This window comes from Sabethes cyaneus, chromosome 3 (genome assembly GCF_943734655.1).
Source record: "Sabethes cyaneus chromosome 3, idSabCyanKW18_F2, whole genome shotgun sequence".
Taxonomy (NCBI): domain Eukaryota; kingdom Metazoa; phylum Arthropoda; class Insecta; order Diptera; family Culicidae; genus Sabethes; species Sabethes cyaneus.
This window is the reverse complement of record NC_071355.1, coordinates 190354531-190379738: the sequence shown is the minus strand read 5'-3', so window position 1 is coordinate 190379738 and position 25208 is coordinate 190354531. Positions and strand designations below refer to the sequence as shown.

The 25208-nt window shown below is 37.2% G+C and overlaps 1 protein-coding gene across 1 annotated transcript in view; it reads left to right on the top strand.

The window, feature by feature from the left end:
- The window catches only part of LOC128743272 (protein limb expression 1 homolog), an 87342-nt gene extending 62342 nt beyond the window's left edge, over nt 1-25000 (top strand). The window contains exons 2-4 of the mRNA XM_053839816.1: nt 24104-24267; nt 24333-24523; nt 24585-25000. Of these exons, the coding sequence (XP_053695791.1) occupies nt 24104-24267; nt 24333-24523; nt 24585-24951 (722 nt within the window). The 3' untranslated portion in view covers nt 24952-25000. The remainder of the gene's footprint in view (nt 1-24103; nt 24268-24332; nt 24524-24584) is intronic.
- Nucleotides 25001-25208: the final 208 nt, after the last annotated feature.

The window sequence follows — 25208 nt, the reverse complement described above, 5'->3', positions numbered from 1 at the left end:
AGGAGATGTTGTTCGATGTAGTTTTCTGCTGCTTCCCCATGGGATAGAAATGCAGAAATATCAAAAACATATAAAATGAAACTGCACGGAAGGTTCATGACTTTCTCATGGTTGAAAGGTGTACAAACATATCCTTATAACTCATTTCCATTTTTCTAAGGGACACATTTGAATTGGGTGTACCAAACTTAAATGAATTACAAAACGAATTGCCGAATACTCGAAGATCGTCTCAATACTTTACCAACATCCAGCACTTGGAGTGCAGATAAAACATCGAAAACTTCTACACCAACTAACTAGCCGTACATAGGCTGAGCACGACTACCATCCAATGGCGGGCTGATGCTGGTGATGCTGATGTGATGCTGTATAGACGAACTTACGGTGTACCAACCACCTACATACATGAGAGAGAGAGACGAGAGGCTGGTTAGTCATCCGCCCAATCGAGAGCGGCGAGAGCTCTGAATGGACCCTAAAACAACACAACCATTCAACTGGTCACCGCCACAGAACCCAAAGCCCATCTTTCTGGGCGACTCTCTGGGCTCCACTTCGCCTTTTACTTAGGGAACATGTTGTTTTAGCCTCTCCGATTGGGTTCTTTAGTCGTTTAAATGTACCGCTGGGGTATTGACGTGTAAGGCCATTTCGTGTTTTTCCTATGGCGTTTTTGTTGTTTTTTTTTGTTTTTCTGTTGCTCTCGAAAATAGTGAATCAGTAATAAGAAAAAGTGTTTCATTGATCACGGTTTATACGTGACCAGCTTAGCAGCAGTGGTTGATTTATGTGCAAATTAAACAAAAAAACTGATACCGCCCGTGATCAGTGCCCGCTTACATCTGTCGATGTATATGTGTGTTTAGTAGCTAGTGAGGTCGAAGAAAAAGCGATCATTTCGATGGACTTTCTTTTTTCCTGTGCCAGAACAAGTTCTTTTTGCATTTCTTCTTTTCCGTTTTCCTTCTGTCCATTGTATGTGTTGTTTTTTTTTTTGCCAACTTAGAAAGTAAAATAATTGGTTGCATCGTTTTCGATTTCGGTAGAGTGAAGATGATAATAACTCGAATGCAGTGGTTCATCGAAAAGCAAAAAAACCAATAACTAGTAAATTAGGCGAATCTTATTACGACGGTCTTTTATATGCATTAAAACACAAATTCGAATGTACATCCATAAATTTTGTGCCCACTCACTCACTTGCAGCTTCATCCCAAAAAAATAACAACCTCTCATTGCCTTCAAACCTTCGCATAGACAAGTTACCAACGCTTGTTGTTTTCATTGGTCAACATCCGACTACAAAGAGGCCCTTCAACCCATTTTCACACATCTCGCGTTCACCTCGTCTCCTCCCAGCAACTGTGCATGTGCAAAAAAAATAAAACAGACAGCACTCAACATTTGCAGCTCACACAAACTCACACACTACAAGCGACGAACCCATAGCTGATCGCCCTTTCGTGGCACAAAACGGTGCAATGCAGGGTGAAAAGCACATAACTTATGCTGTAGATGTTGTAAATCTCGTTCAACTCTTTTGCGAATGCCGTTGTAGCTATCGCTGCTGTTGTTGCTGCTGTTGCTGCTGCTGATGCTGCTGATGCTGCTGCTGTGGCTGCTGGGGTCTCTCCCAGGGATTCGCAAACGCCTAAGAACAGACGGCAATAGGAGGAGACAGTGAAAACTTTCTTGATGTGCACACTTATGCAGAAATATTAATGCTTTAAAATTAATAAAAAAAAACATCGACATTGGCAACGAAATACGAAAACACAACATCGCCGAAGACAAGTATAAGAGAAACATAGCGACAACAGGGCAAGCATGCAAAAGCAGAGTCTGCTCAATAAAAATGAAGTGACCATCTGCACAGGGGGGAAATAAAATTATACTCACACACACCCGTCATCATCTGCACGGTCGACTATAACGACATATTAAAGACAAGGGGATGAAAACGGACAGACGGAACCACACGAATTACTTTTTCGCAAAAGCGTTGTCCACATTCTGCCACAACCATCGATGTGTTCGATCCTTCGCTTCGTCGTCTGTAGACCCGAGAACGAGACGTCAACGTACTGCCAAGACGTTGATTAAAACATTAAACATAATTCATCAAAGTATTTCAGAAATACATTAGTAATAATAACAGAACCTAATCTGCCAATGCAGAAAGTAGAAAATTAAAGTCTCCGCATGGACATTTTCCGAGCTCGAGGAATTTTTAGCGTCAATAAAATTGTTGCGCCAACCGTACAATTATCTTGCACACCTGTTATACCTACGCTTTGGGTTGAAAGATCATTGGCAATAGAAGGTAAAATTACACAAAGGGGAAACATTTAACGACATAAACAAAGGCCCACCATTATGGCGCCAAGATTTTTTTTTCTTTGTTATGCTTTTTTGCAGAAGAGATCTTGATTAGTGAGAAAATTTACTAGCCCCACAAAATGGACCACGACAGAGCGTCGAACTTGTCGGACAGGTCCAAGCATGCATGCATGCATGCATGCCTGCAGACAAAGGTTCGATTGTTACGCCATCATTCAATATGGATGTCCTCTGTATAGAAAAGGTTCTGCATTTGATCCCATAGAGTGCGCAGCATTGAACTCACAAAGATTCGACCTTTGCACTTAATTCTAGCGTCAGTAACAGTTATTCGTAACGTTATGTTTAGTTATGATAATGCTAATTATTCTGTACACTCGAGTCTTTTTTTACACTGTTGGTTTTTTTCGATTACTCAAGAACGGTGCAATTTAGGGACCATTTGCAAAATACCTGACGAATGTCGGGCCTCTCCCAAACGTATTGAGACATAAATGAATGGTCCCTCAATAGCCCCGTTCTCAATATTCGAAAAAACAAACCGTGTAAAAAAAGTACTTGAGTGTAATATGTAGTCTTTTTTTTGGTACGGAAAAAATTCTGGCTGTTTAAAAATGTAGAAGGAAATATTTCTGGCTGTTTTTATAACCCGAGTAGCCCAAAATTTTCCAAATGAGAAATTTGAAAAAAAAGAAACACATATTTCTGGTTTGTTTTTGTTAAAAATGTAAAATCAATATGTCTATCAATATTTGATTGCAGTCAATAACAAAATACCGTGCGTCTCCTTCACCATCCAGCTACAACATTATAAATTTCTGATCTTTTTGGTTTACGCAGCATGAAAATGCGAAGAAAACATATATTTTTGATCATTTTGCGATCACTGAAAACTTCGGGCTTCAGTCCAAAATTTTTACTAAAACGCTTGTTAATACAACTTTTTTCGGTACCAAAATCATTTAAAACAAGTTATATATTTTTAAAGAAGGAAAGGTTGGCAAAAATGGCGAAAAAGTGCCAAAAAATACGGGTGTAACATTTTCTAAAATGATATAAGTTTACAAAACTGAACAAAATTGCAGCACTTTTAAATTTAGATATTACTTTTTTATGGAATTGCTGTTGCTTCATATCAAAACAATTTCTTTTGAGCAGTAAGACCGATTCCTTTGAAATTTAGCTGGGATATTCGGTGCATTAGGATCTCTAGTTTAATATTAAATTTCTTGGATAAATTACGTCGTAAATAACGTCGTCGGTGTATTACGCTCAGAAATCGATTGGACCATCTCTGAGAAATGTTTAGCAAGTAATATCACATTTTAAGTATAACTTTTGAACTGGTTATTTGTTTTCATTAGAATCCTCACAAAAAATGTAGCGATATGTTTTTTTTTTGGGTTGGTTATAATCACTGTAACAGCTTAGGTCATTCATGACTTCTGCGGGGTTGGGATTTATACCCGGGTCTTCAGCGTGAGAGGAGTGAAAGCTAACCACTACGCTGGGATTGACCCCTCAGTAAGACTATTCATTTAAAACTAAAATTGTTAAAATCGGTAGAGCAATTCCGGAGAAAACTTGTCAACAAAACGACGGACCGCAAATTAATTCAATGCCCAAGTGACAATTCTAAAGCCACTTGGTTTTACTTGAATTTTATAAAGGGTTTATTGCGGTATTAATAATTGCCTCTGGTTTTATTGTGGTATTGCGCAATACCAAGAGGATACGAGTACACACTTCTAGCTAGCTAGCAAACCATAATAACACTGTTAGCAAAGCAAATTTATTGTGGTTGTTTATATTACCACGTTAAAACTTATTGGCTGCACCACGTCGGTCTCTTATTAACTTACCATAAGCGTGGCGGGGCAATACAAAATGGCGCGCCAATCAAAATTGATCTTATCGCGGTTTTAACAATCAACCGCAATAAGTACCGAAGTTCAACACCAAAATCATTTTTTATGCGACGCCATATTGCCATATTCTAGTATTTTGTTTTAGCTCGCAAACAAAAATTCATCAAAGCAATATGTTTTGCTGAAAGAAAGTTATTATAAATCGGTTTTCCTGTCAAAGGAAGCAACTAAAACGATTTTTCTAGAAATTGAGATTGGCTAACTGAATATATTTATTTTGTTAAAAGAACCTGTTTTCAGTTTTCACCAAATTTCAGTGGCGCGTTGATTTTATCCACCTATCATATCAATATGCGCGATAAAATAAATGCGCACATACTGCAAACCAACGGAATTGCCTAAAATTTATAAAATATTCTATGGGATATAGCAGCAATAAAACCGATTATGCTTTTCGAAACATACAGCTTGCTCTGGTAAAAAGCTAAATCAGTCTGCCAACTTTGTCAACTTGAAAATACATCCGTGTGCAGAAAAGTTAAGGTTTTACTGTCAGATCATCCTGATCGATTTAGCTTATAGCGACCATCATAAAATATTCCATTTTTTTTCCATGTGTGGACTCATTACTGCGACCAGTATAGTTGATCTATTGTAATATCGCTCGGGTGTTTGCTGTATGACCTGCACTGCAATTCTTTTTGCTATAATCGCTATTGAGTGAGCGATATGCTTATTAAATTTATGCGTGCTTGTGTGTATTGGGGTTTACCCTTCCTTCAAAGCTTGATCTACTTTACCCACTTATTCCTCGCTACCAGCACTATCCCATATTATAGCCGTCCCTGGCGAGGACTCATTCGTACCTCTGACCAGTACACACTTAACAGGAGGGACATTTGCACTGTCAGGAGGCTTCAGTGGATAAATATAAAGAATTCAGCATGAAGGAAGGGTATATGGAGGGGCCTGAGAATAAACCCATGCTAAAGTCACTTGACATCGAATGGCTTGATTCTACTAAGATTCGAACCCACGACCACTCGCTTGTCAAAGCAAACTCGGTAACCTTGCGGCTACGGAGCCCCCCTAAAATATTCCATAGAATAATTGATTAATTTCCAGCAGTCTCCGTTGATTTGCAGCAACGTTGATTTGTAAATTGTCTTTGTTTAGTTAACATGTCACGTTACTTTAACTAAACAAAGTAACTTTAACTAAACATGACATGTTGCTTTAACTAAACAAAGACAATTGACAAAGGACAGACAGCATTAAACAGTCCTTGATAAAAACTACAAAATATGGTCGAAATGAAGGAGAAAGGACAAAATCTGTTCTGATTTAATAAGACTGACAGCCGATAAAAATAAAACAGTGAATTTCACAGTCGACAAAACATACCTAAATATATTCAATTAGTCAATCTCAATTTCTAGCAAAATCATCTTAGAAGCTTTCTCTGACAGAAAAACCGATTTATAATATCTTTCTTTCTGCAAAACACTTCGCTTTTCTGAACTTTTGTTTGCGAGCTAAAACGAAATACTAGGGCAATATGGCCTCGCATAAAACTGATTTTGGTGTTGAACTCTAATATTCTTCAGAATAGCAGCAATGCATCTTGCAATTGATCAGGGTGTTACCGTTTTAATAGCTCTACAAAACAAACAGATTTATTGCGGTTTTACAAGCAAATTAACAGTTAGTTTTGGGTAAAGGTAGCGCATAGTTCCAAATTTCAGATTTTGAAAAGTTTTTTTAAATTGTGATATTTTGAGATAATTTGTATACAAAATTGTAATGCAAAAACGAATTCTAGCACCGTTTAAAGAAGTGATTGTTAATGCTCAACTGGATAGAGCCCCTATACAAAAAAACGATAATATTCTAATCCTTGAAAAAGATTTAATACAAATCGAAACGTCGGAAGTAGAAGAAAAACGTTCGTTTTTATCAGCAAAGCTACAATAAGAATCAAATTCATTATATACGACAGACATTCACACATTGGTAAGAAATCCAACGAAAAATCAGTGAAACACATCGAAGCTCTCTTCCTCACCTGTGCAGGCCTCATTGGCTCTCAGAATAACCATCGAACTGTCAAAAATAACCATGCTTCAGAGCAGGATTATTTTCAACAGAAGGTGAAATAACTATCGAACTGTCAAATTTGAACTAAAATGTTAAAAATTTCTCGAAATGGTTCACAGCCTTAGAGATAACCAATGCCAATGATTTGGCAACAGCCTACCAAAACTGTCAGCACTTGCTGTGGTGCACAATACTGCAGCAGTGTGACTTGATTGCTTTCGACATGATCCGCTTAAAAAAATTACGTAAAAAATCACGAGAAATCGATAAATCGATAGGTCCTAACGCGCGAAAATGACCATTAACCCCTGTTTTTTAATTTGGAATTTTGGAAGAATCATTTACAATTTCTCTACTGTTTTACCTTGTTTTACCCTGCAACTTGTATTGAAATCTGAGGAAATAAAAAAGCAAACCCAAGGCTTATAAATGTCTTTAAAACTATTCTCTATCGACAGACTTCGCCCGCAGCCGGTTATTAGAGTACAGGACAATTACGGGTCTAGTGCAACGATCCTACTGACTCTTGCAGCACATCCGGTCCAGATTCCAGACGACTGGCTTGTTAGACCAGCATCGTATCTCGAACCGGAGTAGTTATGCTGGGCTGGGTGGCAGTCCGAGAAAATATTGATAGAAAAAAGGGTCAATTTTGAAAGTGCTCCGAATTTGTTTAAATTTGGTATGTTCGTTCATTATCGAAACATTTTAGAATCATATTTTTTCATTTATTTGGCGCTTAGGGTGCTTTTCTGATTTAGGGAAGCTATTTATTTCAATCAGCTTTTTAGCTTTTTAGGATTTTTTTTTGCCTGATAATGTCCATGTCCACTGCGACATTATTTTGGATTTATTGTGATACCGTCGCAGTATTAGTTTATTATCCGTGCTTAAGTGTCAGTGTTTTACCCTTTTTTACTTTTTACTTTTTACTACTGTTCAACTAATTTCGCTCTCTAGAACCAGAAAGTGTGGAGACTAGATATAATTTGCCCTTGGACAAAAGGCTTCATTCGTATCTCGAACAAGTATCATTCATCATCATCATCAAGTAGGGTAGACTAGTGCAGGTTTAGACTAGTTGCTGGTTGAAAAAATTCGATGATTTTTTAATGAATCTCAAATCTTACTCTAAACATCAAATCTACACCTTCGCTTATATTTAAGTTGGTTTAGGAGAAACTAGATGCATATTTTCTTTGTGAACCGAGCGGGTTATAAAAAAATGGTCATAATAATTTATCGGAAACCTTTTCGAGACCAGTTTTCCTCCAAGAATTGGATAACACTTTTTATGGATTTCATAAGTATTGAAGCGCTCTTCAACATAAAAGACTATTTACATATATATGTATTGTGAGGATATACAAAATGGTTATGTTAAACGACCGGGCCAGGTCATTTGTCCTCCCACATCACTCAACTTCCAGCGGAAGGAGCGTGCTCATAAGCGGGGCAACGATGTGCAATAGCATACCTTTGGCCGTTAGGCAATTACCATCCTTAGCCTTATTTAAAAAACACCTCAATTAGGAATAATATTTTTATACTTTTTTACACCATGTTTTATAAATGTACTTTCCTTGACTTGAGTAAAAGCAATGTAGCTGACAGGTTTTCGTCATATTAGTGATAATAATAAATTACAAATTACAAATGGATTGCCTATGCTGCAGGTTGAGAAATCCATATTTTTGCAAGCCTCAAAAAATTTTTTTGACGTTTTATCCACTTTGAAAGTTATATAAGCTATAGAAGCAAGTTAAGCTTGCTTACAAAAAGTTTTGTACATTTTTATGCATTATACTGGGTTGACGCTCAAATAAACATTGGCGTTCCAACCGGTCGCATTTATCTTACCTTGCCTCTTACATTCGAAAGAAATTGGTCTAAATTTAATGCTTGATGCTAAAAAAACTACCATATATACAAATAAAATTGATTTTGTTTTCATTATTGTAAAAACGTAAAATTTCTCCACCTGCAGCAACAATTTTTTTTGCGAATTTGTAGGACCTTCACGGAAATTAGCATTAGCATTAGCATATGAGGTTGCACACATCGTAGATGGCTATAAAATCGCATTGTTACCTGTCTACGTCCGAACAACCGCAAGGGAAGTGGGTAAGAATGTTAGTGATAGCATCTACTTTTTAAAGTGCAGGGAACCCATACTACTTTTATAGATGTTACAGGAATACAGATCTCTTGTTAGTAATGGGTGACAACTAAAATTTTGGAATTTTTTCTCAAGCTGTCAAAAAAAGACAAAGATACATGATGAAGATCTGATTCACCGAAATTTAAGATACATTATCCATTGTTGAAAAAAAATTAGTGTACATTTGAAAACGGTCCGTAATCGGTTGTTCGGCGAAGCTTTCGTTTGACGTCGAAACAGGAGCGTTGTACGGCCGTCATGTCAACTTTGCGAATGCATCTCTGTATTTTACCAATCAACTGTTTGCAATACGTAGCTCTCCAGTTATTTTTGTACACCAAGGAACTAAAAATCCCGAAGAAATCTTTGATTGGGCGCACTGAGATAGATTTTTCGAGTTGTGGTTTTTGGGTAAAAATGGGATTGAATGGGTATTCAGGAACGATTGTGTTTTTTTGGCGTAATGCGATAATGCTCTATCCGGCCAAAACACGTATTGTCCATCTGCATGATGTTTTTGTAGAAACGGGACCAAAATTTTCTTCAAACATTCGTCTGGTGCATCTTAATTGATAGTCAAACCAGAGGGCTTGTTGTTGAAGAAACGAGAAAGAGAACGATGCCCTTCTGCGTCCATAATTTTGGCTGGGCTTTCACTACCTTGCTTGCGAATAGTTGCTGGGCATCTTAGGATATAGTAAACAGCCGAAGCCGCAACATATTCGCTTTTTAAATGTTGTTCCGTAAACTTTTTCCCAAGATTTCTGTGAAAGTTCGTAGAAGTGTACAACGCGCTCGAGGGATGCTTCTTGTTTTGACGCCATTTTAAGCAAAACTTGGCATGCATACATAAACAAAACTAAAAATACTAAAAGAAAGAGGAGAAAAAGAGCTAACACATACACACTCTCACTCCCTGAGTTCGTTTGTTGTCGAGTATAGAGACAAAAATACAACAATCTCACCAACAATCCGATAATTGCGTCATTTGAATTTCCATCAGTTCATATATCCAATAATTTATTTTTTCATTCTAACATCCATGTGCATTATTTAAACTTGTTACGACCAAAGTTTGCATTGTTCAGTAGGAGATACTTGATGAGCTAAAACGAAACAAATAATTAAAATAACATACTAGGCTTACCTGCTACCAAGTCCTTGTGGTTCAGCCGTCTTCCCAAAATCTCAGTTTCGAGATCAGGCATCTGGGAACCACGCTACTTAATAGCTACTTAGCTGAGCTACTCAATAGAGTATAACCGGGTATGGCCGCGTGGAGGCGCTAGGTAGAAGCTTGAGCCGGCAAAATCTATGTTGGTCGATTTCTCGTTTGGCTTCCCCATTTCTTACCCTTTTTAGGACCTTCACGGAAATGACCATAATTTCTTTGTGTTTCTAAAATCAAATATTTTACAATTTTTTCTGTATAGATAATAGATATAACTTTCCAATGATGTAATTTACACGCATAATTAAAACAGTCTGTCAACAATCTCCCCTACGTATTTTTATCCTTGCTAGTTTTGCATTATCAATTTTGATTCTAGAACTACGTATAGAACAAGTTATACTATGCCCTTGGACAAAAGGCTTCGCTATGCACTTTGAGCAAGTATCATTCTTACAATTTTCCCTGGCAAGCGGCTTCTTTGTTGATAAATGCAGAATTCAGCAGGAAGGAAATATGTAGAGGGATCTGAAAATAAACCTACGATACAGTCACTTAACCTCGAATGGCCTGCCTGATTCTACTAAGATTCGATCTACTGACCTTTTCATCCTGAAGAGCAGAAAAATTCTTCAAAATGATTAAGACATAGAGGTTTATGGTGCAAAATGGACTACTTCTCGTCATTTCCACGCGTTAAGACATATTTAAACGCAATCCATGGTTTACTCCGAGATTTTAAAGCAATTATATCAGCAAGACCTCAAGTTACTGGCACGAGATGAACTTTACACTTCTTGCCTGTACGTATACATGTAGAGGAGAGTCGTCTACATTGAGACAATGATGCTGATAGATAGCTACCAACGAGCTCTTTATTCCATTTAAATGGTATATCCTTCTAGTTGCCTGAAAAAAAGTTTCAGTCGTTTTGAGTATAAGCTAAATTAGTTACAGCAAAAAATGTGAAGGTGTTTTTTGTCACACTGTTGCCTAACAGGGTGGGAAGAGTGAGACAACAAGTATTGAATACTGACTGAGACACATATTTGAATTCAATTTAAACCACATTTTTTGGTTATAAATAATAGTTTAGAAGACATACTGTTTATACATTATGGCTGGGCATGGTTAAAAATGCCGACTATTACATATATTCCATATAAAGGAATAATGCTAGTCATCTGACTTTTAGTTTACACTTCAGAATTCATTTACGGTTAATTCATATGGATTTATTTACAATTTAATGCAAAAATGTTTTTAAAAAAATTCGCATGGCGTGAGCATTGTCTGTGTGTCTCACTGTTCCAAATAAGAATGTTTTATAAAGAAAAATAGTGAAATAGTGGTGTTAGCAAACAATTCGATTGTCATATTTTCAATATTTTTATCTCTCATTATTATGTGATGCCATGTAGTAAATTCAATTTGGATTAAATATGCGGTTTGCTGTTGAACATCTCCTGAAAATGATTGCAATCAAATTTACTTTGACCCCCCCAAATGACTTTTGTTGAAAAATATATTGAAAGATCAACAAATTTTTCCCAAACTACATTATGTAATATAGGTTCATAAACTTCACTTTCCATGAAAATATCATGGATCTTGAATGCTTTATGGCGAAGTTATTCACGTTGTCTCATTGACCCTGTTGTCTCACTGTAGACTACTCTCCCCTACTGCTATTTAAACAGATAAAATATTTCGGCGCTTATATTTTTCGTGAAATAAATTTTCTTATTTTAACGGCAGCTCGTTATAGGGAAACTTCACTTCGTCATAAACATAATTTTTTGTCGTTTATCATGGACAGAGAACATTTCTCAAGTACCCGAGCCGTATTTCCGAGCTGTCCACACATTTAATAAAAAGCACCGAAGTCGGCAAAATTTTGCCGAGATTTGGACAGCCGAGCGTTCGGTAGAATTTTTTATGATACCAAACGTTTGTAAAAATCCGTAAACGTCGATTTACCAAAATTCTTACCAAACGCTCGGCTGTCCAAATCTCGGCATACTTTGCCGAGTTGTTCAAGTGTGCAAGTTCCACAAAAAAGTGAAAGTACTTTGAATAAAAGCTCAAAATTTTTCAATTCATGTAAGTTTCCTAGTTGACGCTCCGTTGGTGATGAAAACATAGCCACATGTATCAGATAGGCCATTCAATTAGATATTTCTTAGCAAACTTCGACAATTTCATATGCTTGAAAATGTCTACCATCTTTCCCCTTCCGTACAAAACTTCGGCCCAGGAAACTGTTTGAAGGTTGCCTTAATGTAGATTTCGTTATCCAACAGCACGCAGTCGAACTTCGTTAGTCTCGTCTTACACAGCTTCTGGGATCGTATTTTGGCTCTCTTGTATTGTTTATCGTCGTGATTTGGAGTCACTACTTTTTTAAAGGTAAAGGTTTTTAAAGGTCAAAGACTCGTCGTTCTTTAGATCTGCAGGGTCGTGGACGATATTGCTTGATTGCGGAACGGAAGGTTGAGGCTCCGCTTAAAACCCCTGGCTTTTCTTTTTGTCGTCACTGTGGCTTTCGGTTTTCGATTTCCACCCGAACCAGTTTTCCTGGCTGGTGACAAACGTTTCCCAATCATTTTTAATACGTTGATGACAGTTGATTTGGTCACTTTTTACGATTTTGCTGACTCGACGGGCGAATGATTTGGATTTCCGCGATACGCAAGCAAAATGTTGATCTGATGGTTTTTTGGCGTGGACGCCATTTTGATAACTGAAGAGCAAATGACAAAATCAACACACAGGCATCATTTAACACATAGGCACTGACAGGTTTTTTGAATGCACGATTAAACGCAATGCGTTAAGTTTAAGTTGATTTTTATCTCATAAATGCTTTTCGTACGGCTGTCTTAAGATCCGCTTAACGGTGTTTCAGACACTTCTTCAGCCATTTTTTTCTGCAAAAAGAAAATACTTTTTCTGCAAAAAGAAAATACTTTTTCTGCAAAAAGACTATATTTTCACCTCAAACACCCGACGAGACCAGGGATTAGAAATTTGTCAAAATAACCCAAACTGGAGGCGAACGAAATCTAGTTGATGCGATTGATATCTTGTCATTTTTAATGCCTTAATTCAACCGCTTTCTGTTTTACACTAAAAGCGTCGAAAGTAGTTCAGCGCCCGCATATCGAAGCGTGCAGTCGACTTACCGGGCGAAAAAAAACATACTGACAACAGCCGAGTCCAAAGTCGCGCCTTCCCAAAAGTCCACATTTTGGACTCAGAAAAACGGTTCTTACACGGCAAACCAAAAAAAAACGCCGAAACCGTCGAGAGATGCGACGAAACGCAGAGCATGATAATAAATACAGCAGTCATTATATTGGCTAAATTTTCATCAGTTAATCGCGGTCGATGTCGCATTTTTCTGCTCCTACCGCGTCGTGTGTTTCAAAGCATCGCGACAAGAGCAACCTGTTCCGATCAATCGCTATTGCCACTGCAGGAGCCCGCCCCTCTTCCGCTGCGTTCGCGTACACAATTGGACCTCTTCAAGATACTCGCCGGTCTACTCACACAGCAAGTCTGCACTTCTAAGTTTTGATGTTAACGATCGCTGGAAGTGGTCCCTCATGCTCTCGGACGGCTTGACTTGCTCCGGTGCGGACTGTTTGACGGTTCATTGATGTGTATATGTAGGTACCCACCCCGGAACGCAGCAGCAAGACTACAAAGTAAATGAAACTTTTTTCAAACATTCGCACGACCGAACCAAGCTCACGCTTATATGTCACAAAACAGTTTTTTGATTAAATAATAATAATAACATTTAATGTTTTCATTTTATTTTTTCCCGTGCTCCGTGCGCGAAGTTGCCGGTGTTCTGCTGGTTGGCTCGGCTGTTGGTTGTCTTCCAGCTTTTGCCAATTTTTCATTTCATATAGTAAGAGAGAGAGAGCGAGTAGGTGTTCAGGAAATTAACATTCGACTTCAGATTCTGATCGGTATGCTTCAGCTCGGTTCTTTTCCAATTCGGGTCGGATATGACGTAATTTTGCTACGCAAATTCAACCATGTGTTCAAACAAGTTTTTTTTTGTTATATTTATTCTAATTGCCCATGTGAATAATTGGAAGAAAAAAAGATCTTTTGAAATACAATCAAATTCTATTACTTCAAATAGTTAGACCACTCTGTAACCCATTCCCATTCTCCATTAACAAAACTATAATTTCGAAGGGATGGATATAAAATCATCACTTCATACGACCCATTAAAGAATTATCGATCTCAGGCTTTAATCGGTGTTAGGGAAATACCTACAAAGGCGGCAATATGTTGTTCCACCCTCAATTATCCTCGGCCAGTTGCTTTTATTCCCTCCGTCAGCATAAATCCTTTCTTTCCTAGAAAAACGAATAAAAAATAACTCGAAATGGGCATCAAAGCCAACAAACAGATCAATTAAATTGGAAGAGCGCCTGAAAATATACAATTAGGCAAAGCGAAGATTATTTACTCTTTTTCTCCTCCCAGCTGAACAAAGAAATAAAAGCTAAAATTCAACTCTCATGCAACAAATTATTTTATTCCCATATGTTTTTTTTTCCACTGCGGTCTCATTCGTACGCCCTGTTCGACCACGTAGAAATAGAAAAACGTCCATAAAAATCTGAAAATTCGAGCAGAAGAAAAACAAAACCAAACTATACCATAAACGAAGTCCAGAAGAATCAGCTTCCAGTAGTGTTCGGAGCGGGTCAAGTTAGGTACCAACTGCTATCGGGAAGAGACTTTCTTAGCCAAAGCAACGAACCCGCTTTGCGCCCGCTCTGTAGCTACAGGCGAGCTAGACCTCAACTGGTTTGTGCAAGTGTGTAGAAGCAGTGTGGACTGCCAATGAGCGCGGAAAGGTTATTTCGCATCCCGTGTGATGATTTATCCGGAAAGCGTTAATGTTCTGAATGAATCATTGAAGGAGAAACAGATGAAAAGAAGACGGAAGAGGCGCTACCAGCATTTCTCATGTGGCTACAACAACTACTGTTCCCTTTAACAAAATACAGCAGTGAAGAGTTCGAACAAAAAATAAACCTTTCGGTGAAACTTGAGAACAGTTGAACCTCTCAGTCGTCTCTCGGCCAGGGTCAGGCTCTCTTTCCTCATGTTGGAACTATCAAAGCAAAAAATAAAGCAGACTAAAAGAAGTGAGAGCAATCGAAAAGAAACGATCAGGACTTGGTGGAAAAACAAAGAAACATAAAACATAGAAACAACTTAGTTTCGTATTGGTGCATTGTGCCTGAGTTCGCTCGTGAAAACAGATCACTATAAACGTTGTGCTCATTTACGAAGTGTGTATATTCAGTAGCGTGCTACTAAATCGGACCTTCAACGAATCAGTGCCAATATGATGGTCTACTCGGAAGAACCCATCTGGTCCATTCCACACATCCCAGCCCTTTACGACGATGGAGACTATGGTGGTAAGAGCTACGAGATGCCGTATTTATTGATTCATTTATAGGTACAAATTGTAAACAATAACCACTTAAATCTGACCTGGCGTGAACGTTCAATTTGATTGCTACGTGCTAGGAAGAACAAAAAAATTGAAAAAAAAATCCAATCAACTGATTATAATTCCAATACCTTCGCAGAACCATCCGTAAAAAGGACAAACGCCGATAAATTGCAGATATTTTCATATTTATTACCTTCCATGGTTTATCTGAACAGAAGTTGCTCTAGGTACATATAAATGAGCAATGAAAGCGTCCGGAATATTTCTATGCATTTAATCGTTAGCATAACGACAAAAAAAACAAAGTGCGATTGTCGTGTTTTCTAGCTTATTGGCCATGATTGGCAGTGTATCAACAGTCAATTCTGTCGGCGGTTCTTTCTCGATTCTTTGCAATCTGCAATTTCTATAGAAATTCTTTTATCTGCTAGTCCAGTATTTATCGCAACACTTGCCAGTTTCTTTTAATTGGAGCCAGTGAAAAAACATACATTTTTGCTGACTTCAACAAGTATGAATTGATGCAGAGAGCAGGCAAACGAAGATTGCAGTTGTTTCATCCGTACCAGATGCTTGTTTATTTATTTTATGTCTAAACCGAAAACTCACCGGCAGTTTCATAGAGCATCCATTATCCATTATCAGCAGTGTTCTATGCGAATTCAATTTGCACGTTAATTTCGCAGTATTTAAAAATTTGTAGTTTATCATTTGACTGTATTGCCTCATAGAAGTCTGTCAAAGACCTGTACGAAATAATGTTGTATATTGTTGTAAGTTGAATGTAATTCAATCTTTCCTAAATGAGTACTACATAATGTTTTGTGTATTCACACTGTTGTGACGCTGTAACTTTATCATTAGCAAACGAATGTTCAATTTATATAACAAGCTTTAGATACCTTTCCTGGTATTAATACAAAAAAATAATGCAGTACTCAATTCAGGAAGATCGTAACAGCGTTTAGTTCAACAAATAATTCATACATTACTTTTCTGTATTGTATTGTGCTTCTATGAGCTAATACAGTCGCATAACCGTAACTGTGTAACAACCCTGTTTTGAAGAGAAAAAAAAATTAAAAATTGTCCAGAGGATTTTTTTCTCTATTTAAGCGAGTAAAATTTTAAAAAAATAAACAAAAAAAAACTTATTTAGCTTTCTAGTTACGGATGTTAAAAGCATGATTCACAGAAAACCTGCACGAAAAGAAATGGAATCAGTTTTAGATTCGCCACTTTGCAAAACATCGAATTTAGCTAAAATATCTTATACAACTGAAAAAAAACTTTTTTTACAGACCTTTGTTGTCGATGCAATAAACGTATGTCTCAGTGTTGAGGTTTAAACGAGTGCATGAATAAAGCTGACAACAATTGTGTAATACGCTTTGAATAGATCGAGACTGTCAATAGTTAGAATTAATGTGCAGCATTTATTTGCAATGTTAATGGTTTATTTTGAAATCATCATTACAGTAACATTACTCAACGTATTTTCCACAGTTTTCTCAACTTTTCTGTCGGTTTACTAGCAAGCATGGATTACTACGTCGTTCGACGTATATTCTTTTTGAATTTGATGAATAAATGAACGTAATTTATGAAACTTTCACAGTAGGAGGAGCACTATGGAATGGAATAGGGGAAAATCAGAAGAAACGATGTCTGGAGAATATAGAGGGCGTGATAGAACTTCCCATTTCCAAATAAATTAGCGTGATTTTCAAACATAATCTGGCTCATTAATCCTCTAATGGGCAACATCGTAAAAACGATGCGATCGAGCAAATGATTACTTTATCATGAAAGTACACTAAAAAGAAGCTCGAGTGTTGATTTTTATGGGAAAATATTTATCTGGAGGACCGCCAGGTATGAAGTAGTCCTATTTATTTTTTAGTTTTTCACGCCTAACGCTCAACCCAAATGTTTTTTCAGTTCATAGAGATCACAAAATTGAAAAAAGCATGCAAATTACTCATAGGAAAAATTTGAGATCGAACATTTTGTTCTAGATGTCCTTTTCTTCAAACGCAAGAAAGGGAATATTCGCACCATAATTTGTTTCGGAATTTTTTGGAATTCTTGTTTTTGAAAAATGATAACTTTTGAACGCATGGTCAGAATGTTGTGATAATAGTATCAAAATGTCAGGAAATCTGTTCTGAACAAATTTCTCATATTGTCAATTTAAGACAAATTTCGTATGGAGCTCCAAAAGCTCCAAAATTCACTGGAGCTCCAAATGCGAAGGCCGTCTACAGACGGTCTTACCCGTTAGAAGGTTAATAGATCAAAATACATAAAGTACAACTAATTCATTACATCATTTCGCAACAATCAGCAACTATCAAGTCATGATTGTTTTAAATACACATGAAAAAACACATGCACACTTTCGAACATTTCTTTAAAGTTATAACAGTCAGTTGGCTTGTGAAAAATATTCTCCTCCCCGAAAATACGTTGAAAGTGGTATTCAAATAACAGAGATACGAGTTAAACTGTTTACTCATGTAGGGTTACGGACCCTCTTCGTCATACGTAAACACGATCCAGAGTTTATTGCAAGTTTTTGAAAGAATTAATCCAGAAGTATTCAAGTTTTGTACACCACATAAATCTGACACATCTCGCCTGTACATGTATACCCATTTAGCCTGAAAAAAATTCGGAACTTACATTTCTCAGTGGAACAATTTTTCATGTTCCAGCGGGAGTTCGTCATACGAAAATTCACTTCGTCATAAGCAACATTTCTTTCGTTTATCATGGACAGACAGCAATTATTTACAAAAATCTATACACGTATTCTTTGAGCCGTGTCCAAGAGCTACCCAACTACTATAAAAAGAGTGGAAATAGTTTAAATCACAGCTCAAAATTTCAAGTAGTTAATCTTCGTCATACTCAAACTTGTCTTTGTCATACTCAAAACTGGTAGAAAAACCAAGAGGGCTTCTGTTTCTTGAACAAATATTGAAAAATAGTAATTTTCTAACATAATCTTTTCTTCGATAGCGAAGATACAATCCTTAAATATCAATACCAGGTTGGTTTGACTGTAATTCGCATCAAAATTGGTTTTAATGCTGGTTTCTTGTCGATATGTCTGGGAAGTAGACGAAGACCTGCCGTAGACGAACCCATCCAGCACCCTAGCAGAGAATTGCTTAAAATGTCAAATATTCCCTCTTCAATGCGTTCGTGATGTGTAATTAACGGTACTAAATACGTAAATTTATCTGAAAGATCAGATTATTTTAAATATTTCAGATTATTTCAGACAATGTAGATTCAGCGACACATATTCTGTCACTTTTTAGACGTAACTCCAAACTCCAAAGATATGAGCCCTAAATTCCAAGAAATTTGATCAGCGCAAAAATCATTTCAACAGAAAATTAGTAGTCATTAACTTTTCGTCGGAGAGTCCAATTTCAGAAGCAGTTTTTGGGCCCAAAAGCGGGGTTCAGTTTATCGTAATGTACTCACTGCATTCTTCTTACCAATCTGAACATAGCGAATTTATTTTCATGAACAATATTTTCGTTTCAAACAATATAAACTGCTTTTGAAATTTGCAGAATCGATGACGACTAATTTCGCCTTAAAGCCTTATAACAATAAAAACATAAAATAAAGCAAAAAATTTAAATTTCTGTCTGTTCTTCTTGACATATCTGACATGTTTCCTTAATTTGTATATCATCTACAAATGACATGCCTTACAGGATAATTTCTGTAGGCTAGTTTTTACTGGTTACCAATGACATGGTGCTGTCAAGAGAACACATAGGGCTTTTGACAGCTATTTTTGACGGCTATCTTAGATTTGGCTCACATATTGACTTTTATCAGAAAATCACTTTTTTCACCTTTTCAACCGATTATAATTGTAAGCTGACCAGTGGAATGCTAATAAAAAATGTATAAGTATAAGATACATTAATGAAATTAGGTATGCATAGGCTTTCACCCATGTTATTTTCACTCAGTATTGCGAAGACACAACGCACTCTACTCTCGATTCTAGTGTAGGCTTAGGCTAGGCTTAAAATATCAACTTGAACCCTAAAAACCAACGAAAGATTTAGGCCCGGCAAAAATGAGAGCGTCAGTGACAGTATTGCTGGATTGGATTCTAATGTTCTAACCTTTCCAGAACGATAAAGCCATGTTAAAACTGCCCCGAGTGGGCGCTTAGACCGGCAAACCCGCGCTTAGCGATGACTAGAGAAAAATGTTAAAAAATCTAGTGGACAATATCTAGCTGTATACAACACAATTGGCTTTTAGGCGAATAACTCTAACATCAATGCTCCTTAAGTTGACGGAGAAAATCACAGATAACTATATCCGTAACGAGTTTTTAATAACTTTCCGTTGCATGGACATCGACATGCATAAGGCGACACTTTGTGCTTTCCTTGAAATTGAAGGAGCATTCGATTACAATTCTTCGTTTCAATTATTACTGCTCTCTTTCAAAACGCAATCGACCACACTCTACATTCATACAATGCTTTAGAGCAAAGAATCACAGCATCATTGGGAGATACGACAGTCACAATTTCGGTGATCAAAGGATGTTCACAAGGAGTTCTCTCCCCCTCGCTTTGGACACTGGTGGCCGACGCACTCCTTCACAAGCTATCGCAGCTTGCTTAGGCCGTTGATGTAGAACTTATCAATATTTTTTTGAAACGATGATTCTACAATTGATGAAGGGACGGTAAGGGAAAGTAATGAAGAAGGATTTTTTTCCGGGAATGAAGGGGAAGGGTGGAAAGGAAGGGGGGGTAATAGGTAGCTATGCTTAACAAGTTGTCGTTGTGACTCCTATCTTTTTGTCCAATGATGGAAGGTGCATGGGTCGAACCAAGCTGTAATCAGAGATTATAACCGGATTTGAACCCACAACACCTGCCAGGGCGTGTCGCTCACTGGTACCCGTGTACCTTTGAACCACAGAGGCGCTGGACTTCCTGGGTTCAAATCCGGTTATAATCTCTGACTATAGCTTGGTTCGACCCATGCACCTTCCAGCATTGGACATAAGATAGGAGTCACAACGACAACTTGTTAAGCATAGCTGCCTATTACCCCCCCCCCCCCCCCTTCCTTTCCACTCTTTCCCCTCCTTTCCAAAAAAATTTCATTACTTTCCCCTACCGTCCCTCAATCAATTGTAAAAACCATCGTTTCAAAAAATATTACTTTTGAATGTATAATCAGAATGTTGTGGAATTAATATCAAAAAATCAAGAAATCTATTCTGAACACATTTTACATATTGTTGATTCAAAACAAATTTCGTATGCAACTTTGAAGCACCAAAAGCGAAGGCCGTCTACAGACGGCCTTACCCGTTAGAGGGTTTAAGTACAATGTTTTTAAATTCGGAATTTTCCTAATTAGCGAGATCAGGACTATCGAGTCGTCAGATTATTGGGTGTCGGATTAGCGGGGTGATACTGTACAAAGAATTCACATGAAAAGTGTGCTAGATAAGAATTACATTATTTCATGTAAATCTATGAGCATATTTTATAAAGTGTTCATTGATAGCCTCGGTTGCACCATTGCTGTGTCGGCAGTGGCAGTGTCTGGTAGATACACTCTAAAAAATCGACACCCATCCACATGAAAAATTATATAACTTGTGCTCAGAAGTTTACATGGACTAGTTACTAGTGGACTAGTGGACTATGTGATAGTTAACGAGAAAATTAATAAAATTTACTGGGATCGCACGTGAACCAGTTAGTATGAGTGCATTTGTTTATATTTTTATTTAGAAAAAAAGACCTATCTTTCGGTATTTAGTCATTAAGGCAGTTCACTTGAGTAGGCTCCAAGTATTTTTGGCATTATAGCCCCATGTGCCTCAGCTTTGCCATGACAGTCTCATACAAACTGATGTCTCATTACATATTTCTTTAAATGAAAAAAAGTATGAAGGTCTGTGCCAAGGGGCACGAACGAGGGGCTCACGTATAATTATGAATGCAGGTTCAATTCGTCAAAGCTTGATCTTTTGCAAATGTTTATCACGCAAATTTTTAATTTACTGTATTATTATAAATGCTCTGAAACATTCCTATACATTTAGACAAAAAAACAAGGAGACAAGTTCAAATTTCCTAAATGCCCGTGCCCTGTATATCAGTTTTATCCGTTCCTCTACTAAGACTTTTCCCAAGCCGCAATCCAACTGACTGGTTAACTGGCTTAAGGATCTTGCTCGAAACGTAAACAACTTACGGTTGAAGAAAAAAATAAATAAATAATTTGGGTCATCATTTACTTCTGGTACACATTCGTCAGTTTTCTTGAAAACAGTTGATATAGGGTAACCAACGTATTTTGGACCCCCTCAGCAGCTGTACATAATTTAGACACTTACAGCAAAATCAAATGCAAGTGTCCAAATTATGTACATCTGCTGATGGGGTCCAAAATAGGTTGGTTACCCTATAGCACCATTTATTGTGACAGGTTGATTTGAAACAATTTCCTTTCAACTAACATATGAACAACGAGTTAAAATTATGCCAGTTTAAATATCATCAATTAGCTAACGTCCTCTACACACTAATAGTTTATGTTGACACTCTATTTAGCAGTTATTTCGCACTTGACAGCAAAACTGTTGAAAGTATGGAAAGAATTGCATGCAAGTAATTGTAAAGCGTCAATACACTCAAAACCTATATTCGAATCAGACAGTCGCTAATTCTTCCTCACTTTGAAAATTGCTGCATCAGTTCACATACATGAATATTCCATCATATAAAACATCAAATTTGAATAAATTCTTGCAGTATATGGATACAATCGGGTCAAATTGGACTACGTTTATTGCGGTCCAAAGAAATATTGTTAGGACGAGAGGTCTTTATCACTTTTTCTGGCCTACTTCCCAAGCACAGATATCAAATAAGTATAGGTCAGCACGTCGGAAAGAATCTTCGACCTGTTGGGACTAGGGGGTTTGGTTGCTTTTTTTCTGAACATAGAGTTGTCGCAATCACAGTAACAGTTGGTGTATTTAATTGTCCTCCCTGCCTGTAATGCAAGGCGATCACGAAGAAAACGTATGGAGATATTTGACCTTGAAACTTTTCGTTAATTTTCACTAGGACCAATGCAAATTATTTCTAAGCTTTTTGTCGTCTCCCTACACTCCTCTTTTGAAATTGGCTTGAAAAATTATTTGTGGGATATAAGTTAATGTCTATAAGCTCTATAGACAAGACGACTAGAAAAATGAGTGTACGGTGTGTTGACGCTTCTAGCACGAAACAGAAATGAACAGAATAAAATAGAACAAAACAGAAATTCGAACTACGTAATTTCCGAAAATCCGCAACAAAAATTTTTGTCGATTTTGTCTTTTTTTCGTAGTTTTTTGCATGGAAAATAATAACGTACCTATATGTGAAAAGCAAGAATAGATTTGGTTCTCACGTTTAGGTTTGAGTAAAAATGCTTGAAATGTATATTTCTTTTGCATGATTCAAAAAATCATTTTATTGCACACCTTGCCTTGAGTTGCCCAACACCAAAAATACAAAAACTTTATGAAATATTTGTAATGGCCTTAGTGATTGAAAATGAAAGTTATAATAGAGAGCACACAATTGCTACTATCTATTATGAGTCGATCGGTATCTAAACCATGAAAATCCATCCAATTCATAATTGGCATAGCTATTAGCCTTCAAAATTATTCATATTTTTGTGACACATTTTTGTGATTTTTCGGAATAACACTCCGTCCCAAACCTTGCGTAAGACATAGTTCTACGTCGAAAATATGCAAAAAAATTATAATGGCCTATACACAGATATTTTACCGATAAGGCAAAACGCGTAGTTAAGATACCTAATAGGGGATATAATACAACATGGCGGCTTTAATTTCCAGGATTCTAGCAAATGAAACTTCCACTTTTTAAAATTCTGGGTAGGTTTCCAGCATAGTGACAAGAATTGAAAAACAAAGTCAACAAATATGTGCTGTAAACTCAACTTTTCATGAAGTAAATTTCACATTTTTATAGGTAAACTGTATAAACAAACGAAAAGGGCATCTAGGATAAACACCTTTTCGTCGTTTCTATGTAAACTTCTCATGGCAAAAATTTAAAAAATGTGGAAAATTGCGGCTTATATTTGTTTCTATAGGAGCTCAAGATCCTAGCCTCGATACAAAAGTTAGCCACACGATTTGTCATTACGTTTCGTTACGCTTTCAGAGCCAGAGTACAACGCAAAAGTCTTCTGAAATCGCATGTTAATGCTTCGGTTTCCAGTATTTTGTCCCAAATTCTTCTCATGATTGCTGCCAGAAATGAAACCGAGGCAGGTTTCTCTCTTTCGAAGAAAAAGCCATAAGAAAGGTTATTCCACATTAAATACCTGTTGACCCTGTTGATATTACTCTTAACCGAAACACATTTTTCAAAGCGGAAACTAAATTTTTTACATTAGTTAATAAAATATTGATATCATATTCGAATACAAAATGCCTCATTATGGCGAGGAGAAAATCAAGATCAAAACATAAAAAATATATTACTGGCTACTTTAGGTAACTAATAAAGTTTTATCATCACCAAAGTAACGAGTGAGATATAATAAAAGAAAGAAAAGGCCTCCGGTAAAAAGGGAAAGGAATAGGCAAACTGCAATCAAAGTCGAACATGTGTCTTACAAACAGGTGTTATAAAGATGACGTATGCTGCGAGGCATGCCTTTACTCTTCGGTGAACTAACCAAACCAACCAACATAACCAAAAATCTGATTTGTTCTATAGCCAACCGAAAATTTGAGGTTTCGTTATCAAAACTTTGAGCTTTTATTTCGGCCACACATATATTAAACATTCACACTGATGAAGTTGCAAATCACAACTAACAGCTTCAATCGTATTTCATTTCTTTTTTCACAGTAAATGTCGTTGAAGCACTGCAAGAATTTTGGCAAATGAAAGCCGCACGGGGAGCGGAGCTTAAAAATGGCGCACTAGTGATATACGAATCCATCCCATCAACGAGTCAACCCTACGTCTGCTATGTAACATTGCCAGGAGGCAGCTGTTTTGGAAGTTTTCAAGTACTAGAGTTTTTTTTTCGATCATAGGTAAATTCCAGCTGACTAACCGAGGTTTGGTTTTCCAGAATTGTCCAACAAAAGCAGAGGCTCGACGGAGTTCCGCAAAGATTGCCTTGATGAATTCTGTATTCAATGAACATCCGTCCCGCAGAATCAGTGATGACTTTATTGAAAAGGCAGTGCAGGAAGCACGGGCATCGTTTAAAGGAGAGAATCCCGAAGAAGATGGACCGGATACAGGAATCGGAGCCTTCAGGTAATTTTATAAAATCATATAGCACAAATATCTGCCAACAAGTAACGTTTCTTCTCTTCAGATTCATGTTGGAAACCAACAAAGGTCGCACGATGCTTGAGTTCCAGGAACTGATGACCGTCTTCCAGCTGCTCCATTGGAACGGATCTCTGAAGGCCATGCGCGAGAGACAATGCTCCCGGCAGGAGGTGGTCGCACACTACTCCAACCGATCACTGGACGACGAAATGCGACAGCAAATGGCTCTGGATTGGATAGAACGAGAACACGAAAACCCCGGATTGCTCAGTAGGGAACTGGCGATTGCCGAAAGAGAACTAGAGACTGCCCGGCTGGCTGGAAGAGAGCTACGGTTCCCGAAGGAGAAGAAGGATATCCTCCAAATGGCGCACAACCAACTCAATGGTGGCAGCAATATCAATAGTTGAACTATGCTTTCCGTAATTACATAACGTTAGGTGGTGAAAATTCTCGATTAATGACGAATTAATGCTTGACATTGGTTTTGAATTTGGATTTAAAAACAATGCCGTACGAAAAATTCCTTATAATTTAATGGATTTGTTTTTATGCATTAATGATTACGTTTTTTGTTTGATATATAGTTTTATGATAGAAACAAACGAATCAAGCAGCGAGGATTTATTTGCACGTAGCTTTTAATCCATTACAAACAACCAGAACA